This window comes from Drosophila pseudoobscura, chromosome X (genome assembly GCF_009870125.1).
Source record: "Drosophila pseudoobscura strain MV-25-SWS-2005 chromosome X, UCI_Dpse_MV25, whole genome shotgun sequence".
Lineage (NCBI taxonomy): Eukaryota > Metazoa > Arthropoda > Insecta > Diptera > Drosophilidae > Drosophila > Drosophila pseudoobscura.
Window position 1 is genome coordinate 21,812,968 of NC_046683.1, and position 16,615 is coordinate 21,829,582.

General features: G+C 44.9%; 1 protein-coding gene across 1 annotated transcript; it reads right to left on the bottom strand.

Moving 5' to 3' along the window:
- Positions 1–596: 596 nt before the first annotated feature.
- LOC6901832 (uncharacterized) lies at positions 597–16,180 on the bottom strand. The gene is given in 5 exon segments (XM_033381732.1): positions 597–3,333; positions 4,770–7,082; positions 10,964–11,175; positions 13,766–15,525; positions 16,052–16,180. Coding segments are annotated over 4 exon segments (5,574 nt in total). The 5' UTR covers positions 15,380–15,525; positions 16,052–16,180; the 3' UTR covers positions 597–1,898.
- Positions 16,181–16,615: the final 435 nt, after the last annotated feature.

The window sequence follows — 16,615 nt, forward strand, 5'->3', positions numbered from 1 at the left end:
TGTTAATAAAACTGCAATGATTCAAAATTTCACTATACTTTCCAAGTATCGAATACACTTTAAATTAGCGACGTACTGAATTTTCAAATGACACCAATTTAATAAAAGTACCAGTACCAGAAAAAAAGCATATCTCTCACTCTTACTGCATGCTTTTCCCTGTAGTGCTTTCATTGCTGGTCTCGCCCTTCAACTACTTCAATTCAAGTGTATTGGAATTCATAGTGGTGCCATAGGCACCACCTCGTGTACTGTTAGGCGCAAAAAGCTAACTGTTAAAACAAGTTCTGTTAGATATTTCGAACAAGACGCGCCTCTTCCGTCAATGAAATTGATAAACATTTTGTTGGTTTTTCTGCTTAGGTTTGCTTCATTTCTTTATTTTCTGGCGAAAATTAAAAAAAAAAATAAAAAAAAAACTTTTAAATAAATACTTTTACGGATTTCTCAATAAACTGCGATTTTTTGTACATATGTTAACATAATATATATACATACATAGTCGTAGACTTTACATAGTCCTGGCTCAATGTCCACGTTCTAGCGTAGTTTGAGTATGTCTGTGGGTGTACGCTTAGTATACAAAATACGAATAATTTAAACAAACAGAAATTGCCCAGATATTTTAATAATGTGGAGTGTGAAGAAATAAAAAAATAAATAGTTCTATTTCGCCAATCAAATAATAATAATAGTAATATTAATTACCAAAATAAAGAGAGTTTGTTAAATCCATATAACGGATATTCAAATATTTCATACAAATATGTACATATACAGTCCGATATACATACACTGTATATAACTTAATCTTCTTGTTGGTATTTTGTTCTTAAGAACTATGATCTCTTTTTTGTATGTTTTTAACATATTTTTCTTGATTTTTTGTTCTTAGTTTTTCTTCTCGAGTTTTTAGTTTTTAGCTTTATGTAATTGGTAAGTTTTGGAAATTTTTCAATTAAAAAATTGCTTAGATCTTATACTATGCTGTTCTGATCGTTCGACCAGAAAGATGTCGATGAGGATGATGATGGTACGATCGTTAGCAAGGATAAACTCGTAGCAAGTGGAATCTCTAAATTACTCTCCCACTTATAACTATTTCTTGACTCACTCCAAATAGTTGATCTAGATCTAGTTGTTGTCGTAGTTTTGGTTTTAGTTGTAGGTTTAGTGGTAATTTAAGATTTAGTTGCAGTTTGAAATGCAAGAAATTAAATTTCCTGCTTACAATTTACGAGTTGTTATTACGAGATATATATTACATATTTATAGCATATACCACCTGTATATGCATGTAAATATAGCTAGAAAAAGACTTTCGTTTCAAAATCGAATGCGCAGTCGAGAGCGAACGAGCCAACTCAACAGTTCTGCTTGTGTTGTAGTGTGTGTTCTTTGTGGTTAGCATTTTTGTGTGTTTATGTTTGTGTTTGTTTGAGTGTGGGTTTTGTTTTGATAATAAATTGTAATCAGTTCTTTGAGTTCTCATTTGAAAATGTTCTACTGCAAATGTCTATATGAAATCCAAGTAGCGATAGTCATCGATCTGTCCTTGTCCTCCCTGTTCCGTAACCTCTCCGTTTGGATCTGGGTCTGGGTCTGGGTCTGGGTCTGAGTCCGGGTCCGCCACTTGTATCTGGTATCGGTTATCTATATCTGTTTCTAAATCTCTTATTAAACCTCTGTCTGCGTCTGTCGATTATTGTTAGTGGCATATAATGCCCAGAAATTGTTTTAGTTAACCTACCTTAAGCACTAATCCAAAAAATAAAAAGGATCTTATTTACGATTAATTAATAAGTAACTTATCCCTAAAACTAATTTACAATTGGATATTTGTTGGGCTTCTATCATTGCTGTTGCTCCCGCTGATCCAGGCGCCTTGGGCCCCGCTCTCAGAAGGGAGCATCACCCGCATACCAGGGATGCACCCACGGCGCCGATGGCGGTGGCGTCGGCGGATATATCGTCGGCGACGGTTGGCCGTGCGAATGGTGTGCCGCCGCCGCAGCCGCTGCAGCAGCCGCCGCTGCAGCTGCATGATGATGTGCGGCTGCCGCCGCCGCCGCGTGGTGATGATGGTGGTGCTGATATGGTGCGGTAAACGCTGCCGCCGCCGCGGCCGCTGCATTGCCGTAGTAGGAGGCTGCGGCAAGGGCTGCGGCTGCAGCCGAAGTGGGCGAAGCTACTGCTGAGGAAGAGTGACTTGAGGCGGGCGACAGCCTGGCTAATCCTGCCGCGCACACGCTGTGCCGACGGAGCATGACGTGCCGCTGCTGTGGTGGTGGCGGTGCACGTGCGGCTGCAGCTGGAGTCGGTGCTGGGGCTGCCGCGGCCACATGTTGCTGCTGCAGTTGGGCTGCTCTTCTCTGACGCTGCTGCTGCTGCTGTTGTTGTTGTTGAAGCTGCTGCTTCTGTTGCACTAGGCTCCACTCGGGCAGGGCGCTGCTCAGCGGCGGACTCAGCATATTGGCTGCCGCCTTTCCGTACATGTTGGACAGGTAGGCGTGCTCCGCCTCGGCCATCTTCTGGGCCGCAGTTTTGTTACTGGCGCTGGTGGTTGTGGTGGTGCTACTACTTCTGTTGCTGCTGCTGGTAGTGGGCGTGGTGCTAGTATGGCTCCTGCTGCTGCTGCTGATTGTGGTAGTAGTGCTGCTCCTTGTGGTGCTCTGCTCTGCATGCTGCCGCTTCTTGAGCAGCCGCTGCTGCTCAGCATGTTGTTGTTGTTGCTGTTGCTGTTGTTGTTGCTGTTGTTGTTGTTGTTGTATTTGCTGCTGCTGCTGTTGGTGGTGGTGCGGGTGTTGGTTGTGGGAGTACAACATTTCGTATGTGTTGCTGTTATGTGTTTGCTGCTGCTGTAGCTGAAAGTGTTGGGTTGGCTGCTGCTGATGTGCTGGGTGGTGATTGTGGTGATTGTGGTGCTTCTGTTGCTGCTGTGGTGCTGGAGGCGGTGCCAAAGCTGCACTCGACTTTCGCTTGGCTGGCAGCACATCACTGCCCAGGCTGTGTGGCGGTGTGGTGGCTCTTCTTCTCAGTGGTGACGCTGCCACTGCCGCTGCTGCTGGTGCTGCTTCTGCAGCTGTAATTGATAACGATGTTCTTGTGGCTGTGTTGGCTGTTGTGGTACTTGTTGTGATTGTTGTTGGTGGCAAATGTTGTGCTCCCCAGCTTAAATCCTAGCTCGTTCGCGTCCGCTTAGCCGGCGGCTGCTCTGACTGGCGTGTCATGAAGGTCAGCTGCGTCATGTATTTGATGATATCGCGCACCTGTACGAGCGGCATATCCTCTGTGTAGGTCCGATCGTACTCCATCAGGATCTGCACTTGTCGGCTGCAATGAAACGGGAAACTTCATGAGTAATGTGGCGGGTCAGCGCTTTAAATACCCTAGCCTTCAACGAGCACCTTTCATAAAGTCATAGTTATCAAGATACATACATCGTTTCAACACTATTTTCATTGAGAGACATTTAATAAATCCAGTGCAGTGTCCATCAAAGTGGACAGGATTATGAATATGAAACTAAAGCTTGTGTAAATAAGAAAATATGAAATATGTGTGTACATACAACCGATCGTGATTATCCTCCTCTTAGAAGGGTAGAAGGAACATGGTACACTGCTGATCAATCAAATAGCCTCAAGTTGTTTCTTGATTCCGGGTACTCGATTTAGATTTGTGGTGAAAGTGGATGTGTGCAACACCCAGAAGAAAGCGTTTGCGACCCCATATGGTATGAGCGCCTAGTGCTCGGAAACTATAAGATCTAGAGAAACGACATTTTCTATACAGACTTCTGTGATATGTCACTGTTACAAGTGTATTTAAAAATTTCGCCCTTCCGTTCCCACAAAGGACGAAAATCTGTGACTTACACAATTTCAAAGATACAAGAAAAACAAAAAAAAAACAGAATCGTAGAGAATGACTGTTTCTTCTAGACTGCAGAATCTGATCCAGATGGTATCATTATTATAGCCAGAATAAAGTCCACCACTTCATTCTCTCTCGCTCTGTCTCTATCTGACAGAAACGTTTTTATTGTAGGCTTTGCATATCGCTCAAAATGAGCGCCTAGATCTCAGAAAGTATAAGAGCTAGAGCAACCAAATTTGGTATGCACACTCCTGTTAGACCTCACTTTCACTAGTGTGTATCAAAATTTCTCCCCGCCCCCTTCCGCTTCCACAAAGGCCGAAAATCCGTGGCATTCACAATTTTTAAGATACGAGAAAATAAAAAACCCACAATAATAGAGAATGACCATATCTACCATATCGGGTCATTTTTATAACCAAAAGGAACAAATATATTTGCAGTGGCTACGCGGCGCCCGACGCCACGTTCTGACTGATTTTCTGTCTCTCTCACACGCACTCTTTGTCGTGTCGTTTAATATTAACGGCGTCTGCCGGAGGAGAGCCATACTGACTATGTATCGGGTGGAAATGTAGTGTTGGTGGCGCAGCAGCAACTAACAACGTTCCCCCTCGTTTTCTTTGTTTTCAGGCTAAAAACTCAAAAATTTATTTTTGGTACATAGATGTTTTGAATCTTATTGTTTTGTTATGTTTTTATACATATTCGATCAAAATTATGAAACCAAACCAAAAAAAAAAAAACTATTATTTTTTCCATGACTGTATGTAAAAATGTACGTTGTTTGAGTAGATCCTAAGACCATCTTTAAAAGCAAAAAAAAGTTTTGACTTTGAATTAGAAAAATGTGTTTTATGTGAATCAATATATGTACATAGTTATCTTACCGGTTCGCCTTGTATAGCTCTACGCCTAGAGCTTCGATCAGCCGTTTGCAGTGTTCGCGCGGCACTGAGGGGAAGAAGTTCTTCTGGAACTCAATGAGGGTCATCAGCTGCTCGGAGTCGTTGTAGGCCTTCATGTTGATGCAGGGCACCAGGTGCTTGTCGACGCACACCTTCTGAATCTTGTACGGATGGAGGTTCATGTTGTTTGTGGGTATCTCCGGAATCACGCATAGCCGCTGGGCACCATCCGCACTGGCGGCCGCCGCCGCATGGGCCAGCGCCGCATGGCGTTGCAGGTGCAGGGATGCGCTGTTTGCCGACGCCGATCCCGAGGAGGACGAGTTGCTGCCGCTACTGCTGCCGCCGGTGCTGCCCGTGCTTCCGCCACCGCCGGCATTCGATGAGCTCCGTCCGTTCTGCTGGGCATGATGGGCGGCCACCGCCGCCATGCGCTGCTGCGCCACAGCCGCCTGCTGGTGCTGCTGCAGGTAAGCCGCTGACGCTGCCAGAGACCTTCGGGAAGAGGACAAATCGATAACGTCAGTGGGTGTGGTTCTGGGAGTGCCCGAGCCCGAACACGAACCGGAACCAGCAACAGGATTTTTGCCGTCCTGCTGATAGTGGCTACTACTACTATTACTACTACCACTAAACTGTTGCGCATGTGTGTTGGGATGATGATGGTGGTGGCTATGGCTATGGCTATGGCTGTGTGTCTGACGCCCGTAATTGACGGACCCCCCGCGACGACCCCCCGCACTGCCTTGGGGCGAGTTTGCGGTTGAGGCTAGGGAGACGACGGCCAAGGGAAGATTGTTGGATTTGGTCGAGCAGATCACGCTCTTCTGGCGCCCCACTCCCCCCTTTCCACCCACTGTGCCGACACCACCCGGAGCCTGGCCCTGACTATTGCCGAGCGGTGAGGCGGCCGTAGTAGAGGCACTCGAGCTGGAACAGGAGCTGGAGGGTGAGTGCAGGAAGTGCCCCGGCAGCTGTGGCGTGATGGTCACATTCGGGTTGGAGGCCAGCGACAGGGTGGTTACACCGCCAATGCCTAGGGATCCACCCATGCCACCAAGACCCACGCCCACCGACGGGGACATTGGAGGGGAAATATAGGAGGGGACCAGGTGGCCCTGACTATGGTTGGAGGCTGCCGCCGCATTCGTCTGGATAAAGGTGGAGAGATCCGGATTGGCCAGGACCTTCTGGATAACGGCCCGCATCTCGTCCGTCATCTTCTGCTTCTTCTCGAAGTCCTCTAGCGCCTGGGAGGAGTTCAGTGATATGGTGGTGGCCCCACCGGACCCATCGCCGGCTCCTCCTCCTCCTCTACGACTCTTGCCCGAGCTTATCTGCTCAACTCCCACTCCACCTCCGCCGGCCCCTCCATCTGGTATCAGTGGTGGGACATTGGGTTTCGTAAAGGTCACTCCGCCACTGCCACTGCCACTCCCAGACTTGGAGCTCTTGCTGGCCGAGAGGGAGGAAGATTTGTTGGGATTGTTGTAGTCGAGCATCGTGATCAAGTCCGTGTCCAGCGGCAGGGAAGGCAGTGCCGGAAAGCTCTTCTGTCCCAAGCCTGAACTGCCTGATCCAACTCCTCCTGCGATTACTGGATGAGAGCCAACACTGGCTGAACTAGCTGCACCACTTCCACCGCTCCCACTGGTGCAACCCTTAAGCTGCTGGCTAAAGAGCAGGCGCTGGGCTGGCGTCAGCTGGTTCCACAGTGCCAGGTTCGTATAGTCCGCCCGGGTCGAAGGCAGGTTGTAGTTGAAGGAGTTACCCGCGTTGCCGCCACCGGTCGCAACTCCGCCTAACAGGGCCTGAACATAGCCGGCAGCGGCTGCCATGGCAGCGGCAGATTGGGATGCGCTGGCGCTGGCGCTGGCGCTGGCGCTGGCGCTGGCGTTGACGTTCACGTTGACGCTGGCGTTTACGTTTACGTTGATGGAGGCGCAGGAGGAGGAGGCGGTACTTTTCTTCATCCCGCCAACGCTGTGGTTGCTGAGGCTTTTGGCAAGAGCGTGGCCGGAATGATTGTAGGTACTATTATTGGTGTTGGTGTTGGTGTTGGTGTTATGGGTGTTATGGATGTTCTTGTTTTGGTTATTCTGTTGGTGTGATTGTTGGTTTTGGTTGTGGTGTGGAGTGTGTTGTTGTTGTACGTGGTTATTGGTGAATGTGCTGTTTTGGTGTGGTTGGTGGGGTTGGTGGGGTTGGTGTCGTTGTTGTTGTTGAGTCTTTTGCTGTTGTTGTTGCTGTTGTTGTTGTTGCTGTAGTTGCACCAGTGATTGCTCGACATTCGACCTAGAAACATTATATATAATACATAAGTGTTGTACCGCTGTTGGAGAGAGCTCTCTGATCTTAAGTTTTCCATTTTTTCTTTTTATTTTCGATTTTATTTTAAATTTATTTATTTTTAGATCTTCTTTTTCGGTTTTTTTTTTTAATTTTATTCGATTTATTTTTAATTCTTTCTTTTTTAATTAACTTTGATTTACAAGTTTTTGGTTTTCAATTTTTGTTGTAATTGTTATGTTTCCCCGCATTTGCCGTTCTGATTTCTCATTTGAACATTCTCATACATAAAATATATATATACTCGTACCATTGATATAGAATATGTTACAGGATTTGTTTTTGTTTCTGTCTTTGTTTCACTTCAACAGAATGCTTTCACTTATCTCTAGCTAACCGTTAAGTACACACACAACATTTTGTGGACAAACAGAAATCGAAAAGAATGGGATGGGGTGGGATCTAAGGCCAAAGTTAACAATTTCTAGGCTACGATTTAATTTGTGTTGTACATCATTTTTTGATTTTAATTTAAATTGGCTTTGAATGGCACTTGTCTTCATTTCCTTCTTCTCCTTCTTATTGCTCTGCATCTTGTTCTTTCTGTTCTCTTGTCTGGCAGCGCAAGCCTCTCCTCTCTCTATAGTTTATCTTCTTTTATTTCATCTTCGAGCTTCATTTACTTCTTTTTCTTGTGTTTATTGTTGTTATGGTTCTTCTTGTTCTTCATACTTCTTCGTTGTCAATTACAAAAATCGATGACTGATCGAGGCCTAAACATATCGCAAACAACTAATATCTCGAGTACCTTCCCCTTGAAGAATATCTTCTGCCGATGAAAATATAATAAGAAACCAAACCAATAGTCAATAATCGTTGTTTATTGTGCGCTCGTTGTTGTTGTTGTTATTATTGTTATTGTTATTATTTTTATTATTATTATTATTATCATTATTATTATTATCATTATTATTATTATTACTACTATTATTCTTTTTGCTCTCTCTCTCTTTCTCTCTCACTCTCTCGCTCTCTTTCTGCTCTGTCTCTCTGTTTTTAGCTTTTGCCGAATACTTGGTTTATTTTTTTTTTGTAATGAACATTGAAAATGGATGTAAGTATTTGTGTGTGTGTGTGTGGTTCTGTGTGCTCTTTTGTTTTTGGGTGTGTGTGATCATAATGAGAATCTTTCAAAAAGCTATGCATTTCTTTAAATTATTCCCTTCTTCCTAAGGTCTTTCTCCCTTTTCCTGCTGCTCTCCTGCCTTCTTTACCGTTGCGTTTCAAACGGGGGAATATAGCATCAGATTCTACACGCCTTTTATATATGTACATATGTACACACACACATATATATCTATATATGCATGTGTGTATGTGGGTGTGTGGGTGTGTAGGGTGGAGGGACGCGTGGGGCGAAACGGGGTAAAAACCTGCCACCACCACCAAAAGACTTGTTCGTGTACTCGTTGTTGCTTTTGCTTTTTTTGTTCCGTCCGTCCCATTCAGCGTTCGTCTCAAGTCGTGAGTCATCGTATGCGTATGCGTATTCGTACGTGTGTGGGTGTGTGTGTGTGTGTGTTGAAGAGGGTATGTGTGCGCGGGATTTCATTAGGAGTAGTCGGTACACACAGCCATAGAATAAATGTAGATATGTATGTTCGTTGCATATTATATATAAATATATATATATAATGATATATGTAAAAACATTATTATTTCATTGATTTCTCATTTGAATATGCGAATTTATGTTTTTCAAAATATGTTGTTCTTCCTTTATTGACATTTGATCTCTCCAAAGGATATTAACAATTATTGAGCTTAATATTGTACAATACAAAGAAAGAAGCAGTTGGGGTAGGGTAAAGGAATAAACAGAATTTTACAGCAGGAAACAAATACATACATATGTACATACATATGTACATACATATGTATACAAAACAACAAAAAATAATCATCTCGAAAACTAATACAACTATTATATTATATGTACATACATACATACATACATACATACATGCATACATAAATTGTATATATGTATATTTTTATATGGAGATATACATATGTATATTCTACGTACACCTTTAGATTTTGGATTACTATTATTTCTGTTCAGTTCATTCGGGTTGAGCAACATCAAAAAGGAAAACTAAGGGACATGCAATCTCTAGGGGTACCATCAAAAAGATCTTTCCAAAAATAAAAATAATACTACTAAATGATATATGTATAAGTGTGTGCAAGTGTAAGTGTATGTGTGTGTGTGTGTGTATGTGTGTGTGTGCTTGCTGAGTTTAATTTAAGTCGATTGTAGTTTAGTTCTACTAGGAACTTGGCTCGGGGATATTGTTAGTCGGAACCGTTCCCAATGTGATACACATGTACATATACTCCACCCAGTCCCCCCAGTCGCTCTCCCGACACCGACACCGACACCGACACCGAAACCGAAAGCGAAGCCGATCTGATTTATTCTGGTTGTGCTGGAGCCTCGCCTGAGGCACCCTAATGCATTCCGTAAGTGGTTAGGAATCTGGAGAACCAACCAAAAACACAGCGTAGACACAACGCTGCAGAAGGTCGGGCTTTCTGGTATTGGGGTTTTTCTTGTTTGGCTGTTTTTGCGCTTTTCGGAAAATGTGTTCAGTTTGAAAAACATAACATAAACTGGTGTAGACACGATGTCGACTGTACTTTTTAACGCAAGCACGATAAGTCGTAACGGTAGTAATACGTTTTCCGGTACTGTCTGTTGGTCATGTGATACTAATATTCGTTCTTTGGACTCAAACAACAACGATACGATTAAAATGGAATCAATTATCTTGTAGGGAAATTACGTTAAACGAAAATTCTAATAAATGTTGCATGACCTTGAAAGGCAAACAAAGAGCAGAGAGAGTGAGAGGGAGAGAGAGAGAGAGAGAGACATAGAGAAGTAATGCGTGGAGCGAGTATTATTTGTTGTTGATTTCTTTTGTTTTTTTTTAATAATTTAATATATGTATATATGTATGCACATATAGCATTTGATTCATTTAAAACGGTAAGCACAGTTGAAAATATATTCAATCAAATGAAATAAAACGCGTGCACAAACGCCGATTTCGGTAGTTATATATATATATATATATATATACAAATATATATAGATATATTTTTTATTGTGTGTGTTTTTATTATTTTGTTTCATTATATCTAACATTGAGGATGATCCAAAAAACAATCGGTGCATTAGATAAGAGAATAAAGAAAGAGCAAAAATAATATCGACTGTCTGTATATGTCATGTGGCACCCTAGTGGCAGAACAGCTATAGCTCAAGCGGCGATTTCTCAATGTCTGTACAGTCTCGTCACTCAGGGATATTCGATGTGGTTATTGAGCAGCTAAGCTACAGGAACAGGAGAGAAATGCGATTTATCGATCAACAATTACACGTACAACCCTTTGCTTCACTTCACTTCGCATCGTTTCGATTCGTTTCGTTTCGTTTCGTTCCGAAATTGAGACATTGAGAACTCGACAACTTAGAGCCGATTGCTATGTGTAAATAAAACAACAGCAAGAAAAATGATAGAGTAAGGTTGATTGGCAAAAACGAATTACAACAAAATTTGAAAAACACAATTTCTGCGCATTTGCATCGAGATTCAACAAAATGAACGTCGTAAATCTATTCAATGTAGTAAATATCATAAAGAAAAGCAAAATCAAATAGTATATGTACGTAAATAAGAGTTTTTCTATTTTATGTTTTATTCTTCTATTATTTTTTTTTTGCTTTGGGCTTTTTGCGATAAAAGATAGCAAAAAAAAAAAAATGGGATAGAAGGGATAAAATTAACAATCGATAGACGAATGTGGCAGGCACTTACATGTGATTGGCATTCTGGCCGGCAGCGGAACGGACCAAAGGCGGCGGGGCATTCCCCCCGCCGCTGGCGCTGTGACTGTTCACCGAGGACATGGAGATCGCAGGATTGTTGTAGGAGTACGACTGACGGCTGCTACCACTCATCATCAGGTTGTTCATATGCTCGCGGTAGCTTCCCGCGCGGTTCGCGCTCGCCGCGTGTGACTGTTGCGCCTGTGTTTCAGTTCCATCCGTCGAGAAGACCCCAAAAATGATAGAACAAGAACGAGAGTAGCCGCATTAAAACAACTGCAAGAGGGAGGCTTTAGAAATCGCACAATCAACGGCAACAACAGGTTGCCACTAACTATTTGTGCCCACGAGTGTGCGCGTGTGTGCGCGTGTGTTCGCGTGTGTGTGTGTGTGTATATTGTATGTGTTCAAGTGTGAGAGAGCGGTGTGCTGCTGCTCCACCATCGTGCTGTACTGCACACGATGGCTGACCTAGTTTCCCCGACTGCGCGGCTGCTGCGCGGTTGCCAAACTGTGAAAAACTCAGTTAGAAAACTCAGGCCAGCACAAACTGGGCACACGAACTACAGTGGGCCCCCCACTAATGTGTACACCGTCGCACTTTAGCTCGATTTATTCGTCTATAGCCCGCCGTAGAGTTGCAGCAAGAATCAAATAATATATGTACATATACATATATGGCAGTGTGTACTACCACCCATACAGGGTCTGATAGCTGTAGAAACACCGAACACCCTGTTTTCTAAATTCTCCCTGTCATAATTAGCCGATAATATCGCTTATAAGATATATTTCGACAATAAATATGTGTATATGATATGTACATATGTTTACCACCATTTACCATTCAAATAAATATAACTATTATAAAATATTTACATTTCTTTTCTATACTTGTTGTAGTTCACATTTATTATTATTTAATTACGAAAACCAAATCACAGGTCGATCGGAACGGAACGGAACGGAACGGTCCCATCTCGTGGGCTGAGGATTCTCGTGTTCTGCTGCTGCGCAGCCGCTACACGTACCGGAAAAGCAGTCAAGAGACCGTCGTCTACGCACACAACCGAACTACAAGGCATGTGACTGCACCGCTAGTATTTGCATGCATATGCATAGGTATGTACGCAGGTGTGCATCACTTTTGGGAATCAAAATCGAATGGGAAAACGTAATTTGGTGGTCTGACAGTTGGCGGAAACTGTCTATAGGGCGTGGAAGGTGGGTGATACGCTCAGCAGGTAGCCCAGGTAAGCCTTGGTGGGGGAATCGGATAATCGCATGCAGATGTGTAACAGCAGATGGAGCTTAAAGTATGAGCTTATCCCAAGGACTGGGACATGAACGTAACTTCAACTAGAGATGGACCTCAACACTCGACATGGCACTATCAACACTATCGATGGTAGGGCACTATCGAGCTACCAAACTATCGATGGTTCAAAGTCTCAATAGTGTACGAAAGTGGCATGACACGAAATCACCAAGGGACTAAGTTGCGACATAGAGTACAAGACCAGTAGAGCCCACTAGAAAGGTTCCACTCGGATTTGAGAGGCCATACTCCCGATTCCGGCTTACCAGCTGCAGATGCTTGTGATGACAGCGAAAACATTGCATCTACAAGCAGCAGTTGCAGATCGAGTATGCGGTCAATGGACTCGTACTTTAAAAGAGCTGTTATTTATATATTGATAAAGTTTTAACAGAGATGGTTGCAAAATATGTACAGCCTTTTAGTATCGTTCAGAACGAAGGCTTTATCAACTATTCCCAACGTAGGGATCCACGATACAATTTTTCCAGCCGGACACAGTTGAGATCCGTCATGATGGCCAATCTCTTTAAATAAACTTTGGCAAAATTAACTATATTCTTTGCCGCAAGAAAACTGAAAGATGCAACAAGTCACTCATCCTTAAAGGATACATTGACATCTTGGTACGCCTTGCATTTAATTGCAGGTCAACCAAACAGACTTTCCATTATTAATATCATTGATGTTTTAATATTTATGCATCCCAGCTACGTCTTTGGAGTCTGAAAGAGTTTTCAGCAAGGGAGGGCAAAATCTTTGGCTACAATAAAACCATAAAACAGAATCCAAGAATAAAACAAGGATCCCCTTGTTGCAACGTTGTTAGTTGTTAGTTGCTGCCGCGACCGCAACTCTACATTTATACCCGATACTTAGTCAGTAGGGCTCTCCTCCGGCAGACGGCGCTAACATTGCACGACAAAGAGTGTGTGCGAGAGAGACAGAAAACGAGAGACGACAGAACGTGTCGTCGGGCGCGTGTGGATACAAAATTTGGTTGCTCTAGCTGTTATACTCATCTATGCGCTTACTTTATGCGATAGGCAAAACCGGCTATAATAATGATATGATCTGGTTCAGATTCTGCAGTCTAGAGAGTATCGTAATTCTCTACGATACTGCGTTTTTGGTTTTCTGGTATCTTTAAAATTGTGGACCGCCTACTGCATTAAGAATTGTAATAATTCTATTAGCATCAAATCAAGCACCTTTTTACACGTCTAAAAGCACTACATTTTTTATTAAGACTATCGACCACTATCGATGGTACATCGACCACTATCGATGGTACTATCGAACAATATTTATGGTTTTGAAATTACTGTCGTCCACTATTGATGGCGCCCACTATCGATAGTTCTCCACCTCTTCTTCCGATGTCTTTCATGATTTACCATGGTCGCCAAAACGACATAGGGGGCTGATCGAATAAAGGTTCAGAGGGTTACTCGGTACATAATGGGTACTCACCATCATTTGGGCGTGCAGCTGCAGGTTACTCTGCCCCGACATCCAGCCGCTACTGGCCAGCGCCTGGACCGTCGCCTGCGAGAGCATGCGGTTGCTGCCCGCTGTCTGCTGCATCATCGCTGCCGAGGCCGCCGCTGCAACAGCTTGAGTATTGAAGGCGGCCGCTGCTGCCGCCGCTGCCTGCGATGCGCCGAAGCCACTTGTATTTGAGACGCCATTGGCGTTGGCCGCCGCCGCAGCGCGCTGCTTTATTAGATGCTGTGCGGCGGCGGCTGTGTTGTGTTGCTGGGACTGCTGGGACTTTTGTACGCCCACACCACCGCCCCCGCCGCTACCACCGACGCTGGCGCCGCTGTTGGTGGAGTTGCTGCCGGCAGTGCCGGCGTTGCTGGAGGGGTTGGTGCTCACAGTGGTCGTGATCTTTGGGGGCGGTGCGGAGGGCTGGCGGGTCCAATTGACCGAGTTGTTTACGTTGGCCCGATTGCCAATGAGCAGGTTGGAGTCGACCACCTTGCTAGGCCAGTAGTCTTCGAATTCCGTTCCATTGGGGAAGTAGCTTTTGATGTCCGTTAGCGAGATGACGGCGACGTTCTCGCTGGAGAAGAGCTCGTTACGGATGCCCTGGACCTTGCAGCAGAATTTCAGGTAGGCCAGGTCCCAGCCGTTGAGCAGCTCGGCCTTGGTCTTGAGGTTCTCCGTCTCGCCCTCGAAGTAAAAGAGCGGCACCACCTGCTGGTTGTTGCGCACCGTGTACGGGACGACTGACTCCTTGTTGATCCGGATGAAGCCGCACTTCTCCGAGGGCGTCTTGCTGCCGGTAACCAGCTTCCGGTAGCAGATGTCCAGGAACTGGAAGAACTTGGAAGCGTCACCTAGCCGCACCACCAGATCCTTTTGGGTGAATATGTCGCGTCCAAACTCGCCATCGCAGTGCTTGTGGTTCACCTCAATGAAGAGGCGCGCCTCGGAGTCTGTGATATAGTAGCTGCGCACGCACGTGCAACTGGAGTAGATGTCTGGATGCAAACAGTTGAGGTACTTGCCGAGGAGCTTCAGCTCGATCATCCGCACCGAGCAGTACTTCTCCGTCTGCCGGTAGATGTACGGTATAGAGACTTTGCCGAACTGTGCCCACCCAAAGCGACCCATGATCGACTCCTCGTCGCAGGGCCCACCCGCGGATGATTTCTTCTCAGCGCCTTCTCCTGCGCCTGCGCCAACGGCCTGATTTTGTATCAGCACCGACCCGTTGGCCCGCTGTCCGTTAGGGGCCAGGGCGGGCACCACCTGCATGGTACCGTTGGGAAGCTTCTGGTGGCGTGACAAGTAGCTCATGATGTTCGTCTGTCCATTGCCGTTGGTGATGGGCGGCTGCATGGCCCCACCGCCAGAGCCGGCACCATTGGATTGCTGCATGGCCTGGCGGCTGGCCAGCTGGGCGGCCTGGTGCTTCTGCTGCTCCTTCATTTTGGCGGCCAGCTCCCGGATTTCGGCATCGTCAGCACGCTCCTGCTTAACGGCACCAGGAGCTCCGCCCAGGCTACTGCCTTGCAGTGGCAGTGATTGACCGTTGGCGTCCACGACGCTGGTGATCTGCACATCCTCGTCCGACATGACGCGGATGTGGCACGCTCTCTGTTATCTCTTTGATCTCTCTCTCCCCTTGTGGCGGCGTTGCTCTCTTTCTCACTGAATCACACGTTCTTTGGTTTTTTTTGTAAAGGGATATTATTGGGTTTGTTTTTATTTCCGCCCAGTGGCTAAAGGAAGAATCAGAAAAGGTTATTCTGTTAAAAATGATTTTAAAAAAACAGCACTCTCTCTGCCACACACAAACTCAGTTGATGACGTTTTGTTAAAAAAAAAATGAATAAAAAACACACACACGCACAGGCACTTGCACACGCTGGAGAGAGGGGCGGCCGGCATGCGCGCTCTCCCTCACTCTCTCTCTCTCTTCAGCGCACACAGTTGACACAGATATGGCCACACTGGACACGCACACAAACAAGCAAACGTCTGAAACGTGATGTTTTTTTGTGTTTCTCTCTCAATCTCGCTCTCCCGTTGTGTGTGTATGTGTGTGTGTGTGTCGTGCTGTTTCTTTCGCGCGCGCACTTTTGGCAGTTTTTGTTGTTGCTGGTATTTTATGTTGTTTGTGGTGCTTTTGCCGTTGTAATTGTTGGTGCTTCTTGTTTGTTGCAATTTTGGTTGCATTTTTCTTTCAATTTGCAATCTCTACACACATAAGCACACAAATTTAGGCACATGCAACTGTCTACATACATTTATCATATATATTTTGTATCACTGCTCACTCTTACACAAAACAAACTGTAACTTCTGCTGTTGCTGCTCCTTTTGTTGCATTTGTTGCATGATTTACGATGATTTGACTTCAGGTTGGTTACAAAAAACAAAAAAAACTTTAACCAATTTTCTGAATGATCCGCTCAAACATTCGTTGTTATTTTGCAATATTTATTCACTTCAAGGTGTAACAATTCTATGTGGCTTGTCACACACACAGAGACGTGATAGGCAAGGGTGACGCGATTTGGTATTTAAAAAACCAAAAAAAAGGTAACAAAATAACACTACTATTGTGCTGCGGCGGCTGCTGATTTTTTCGCGTTTGCGTTTCGCTCTCTCACTCTGCGGACTGTACGAGTGCCACGACGACGACGTCCTCCCGTCTTCGCAATAAACAAACGAGTGTGATCGTTGTTACGAAAATTATTTCAACGAAGTCAACTGAAAACTGTGTACGACACACACACATACACGCACACACACACAGAACGAGAGAGGGAGAGAGACACAGTTTGTGAGACAGCGCTTTTAGCGGGA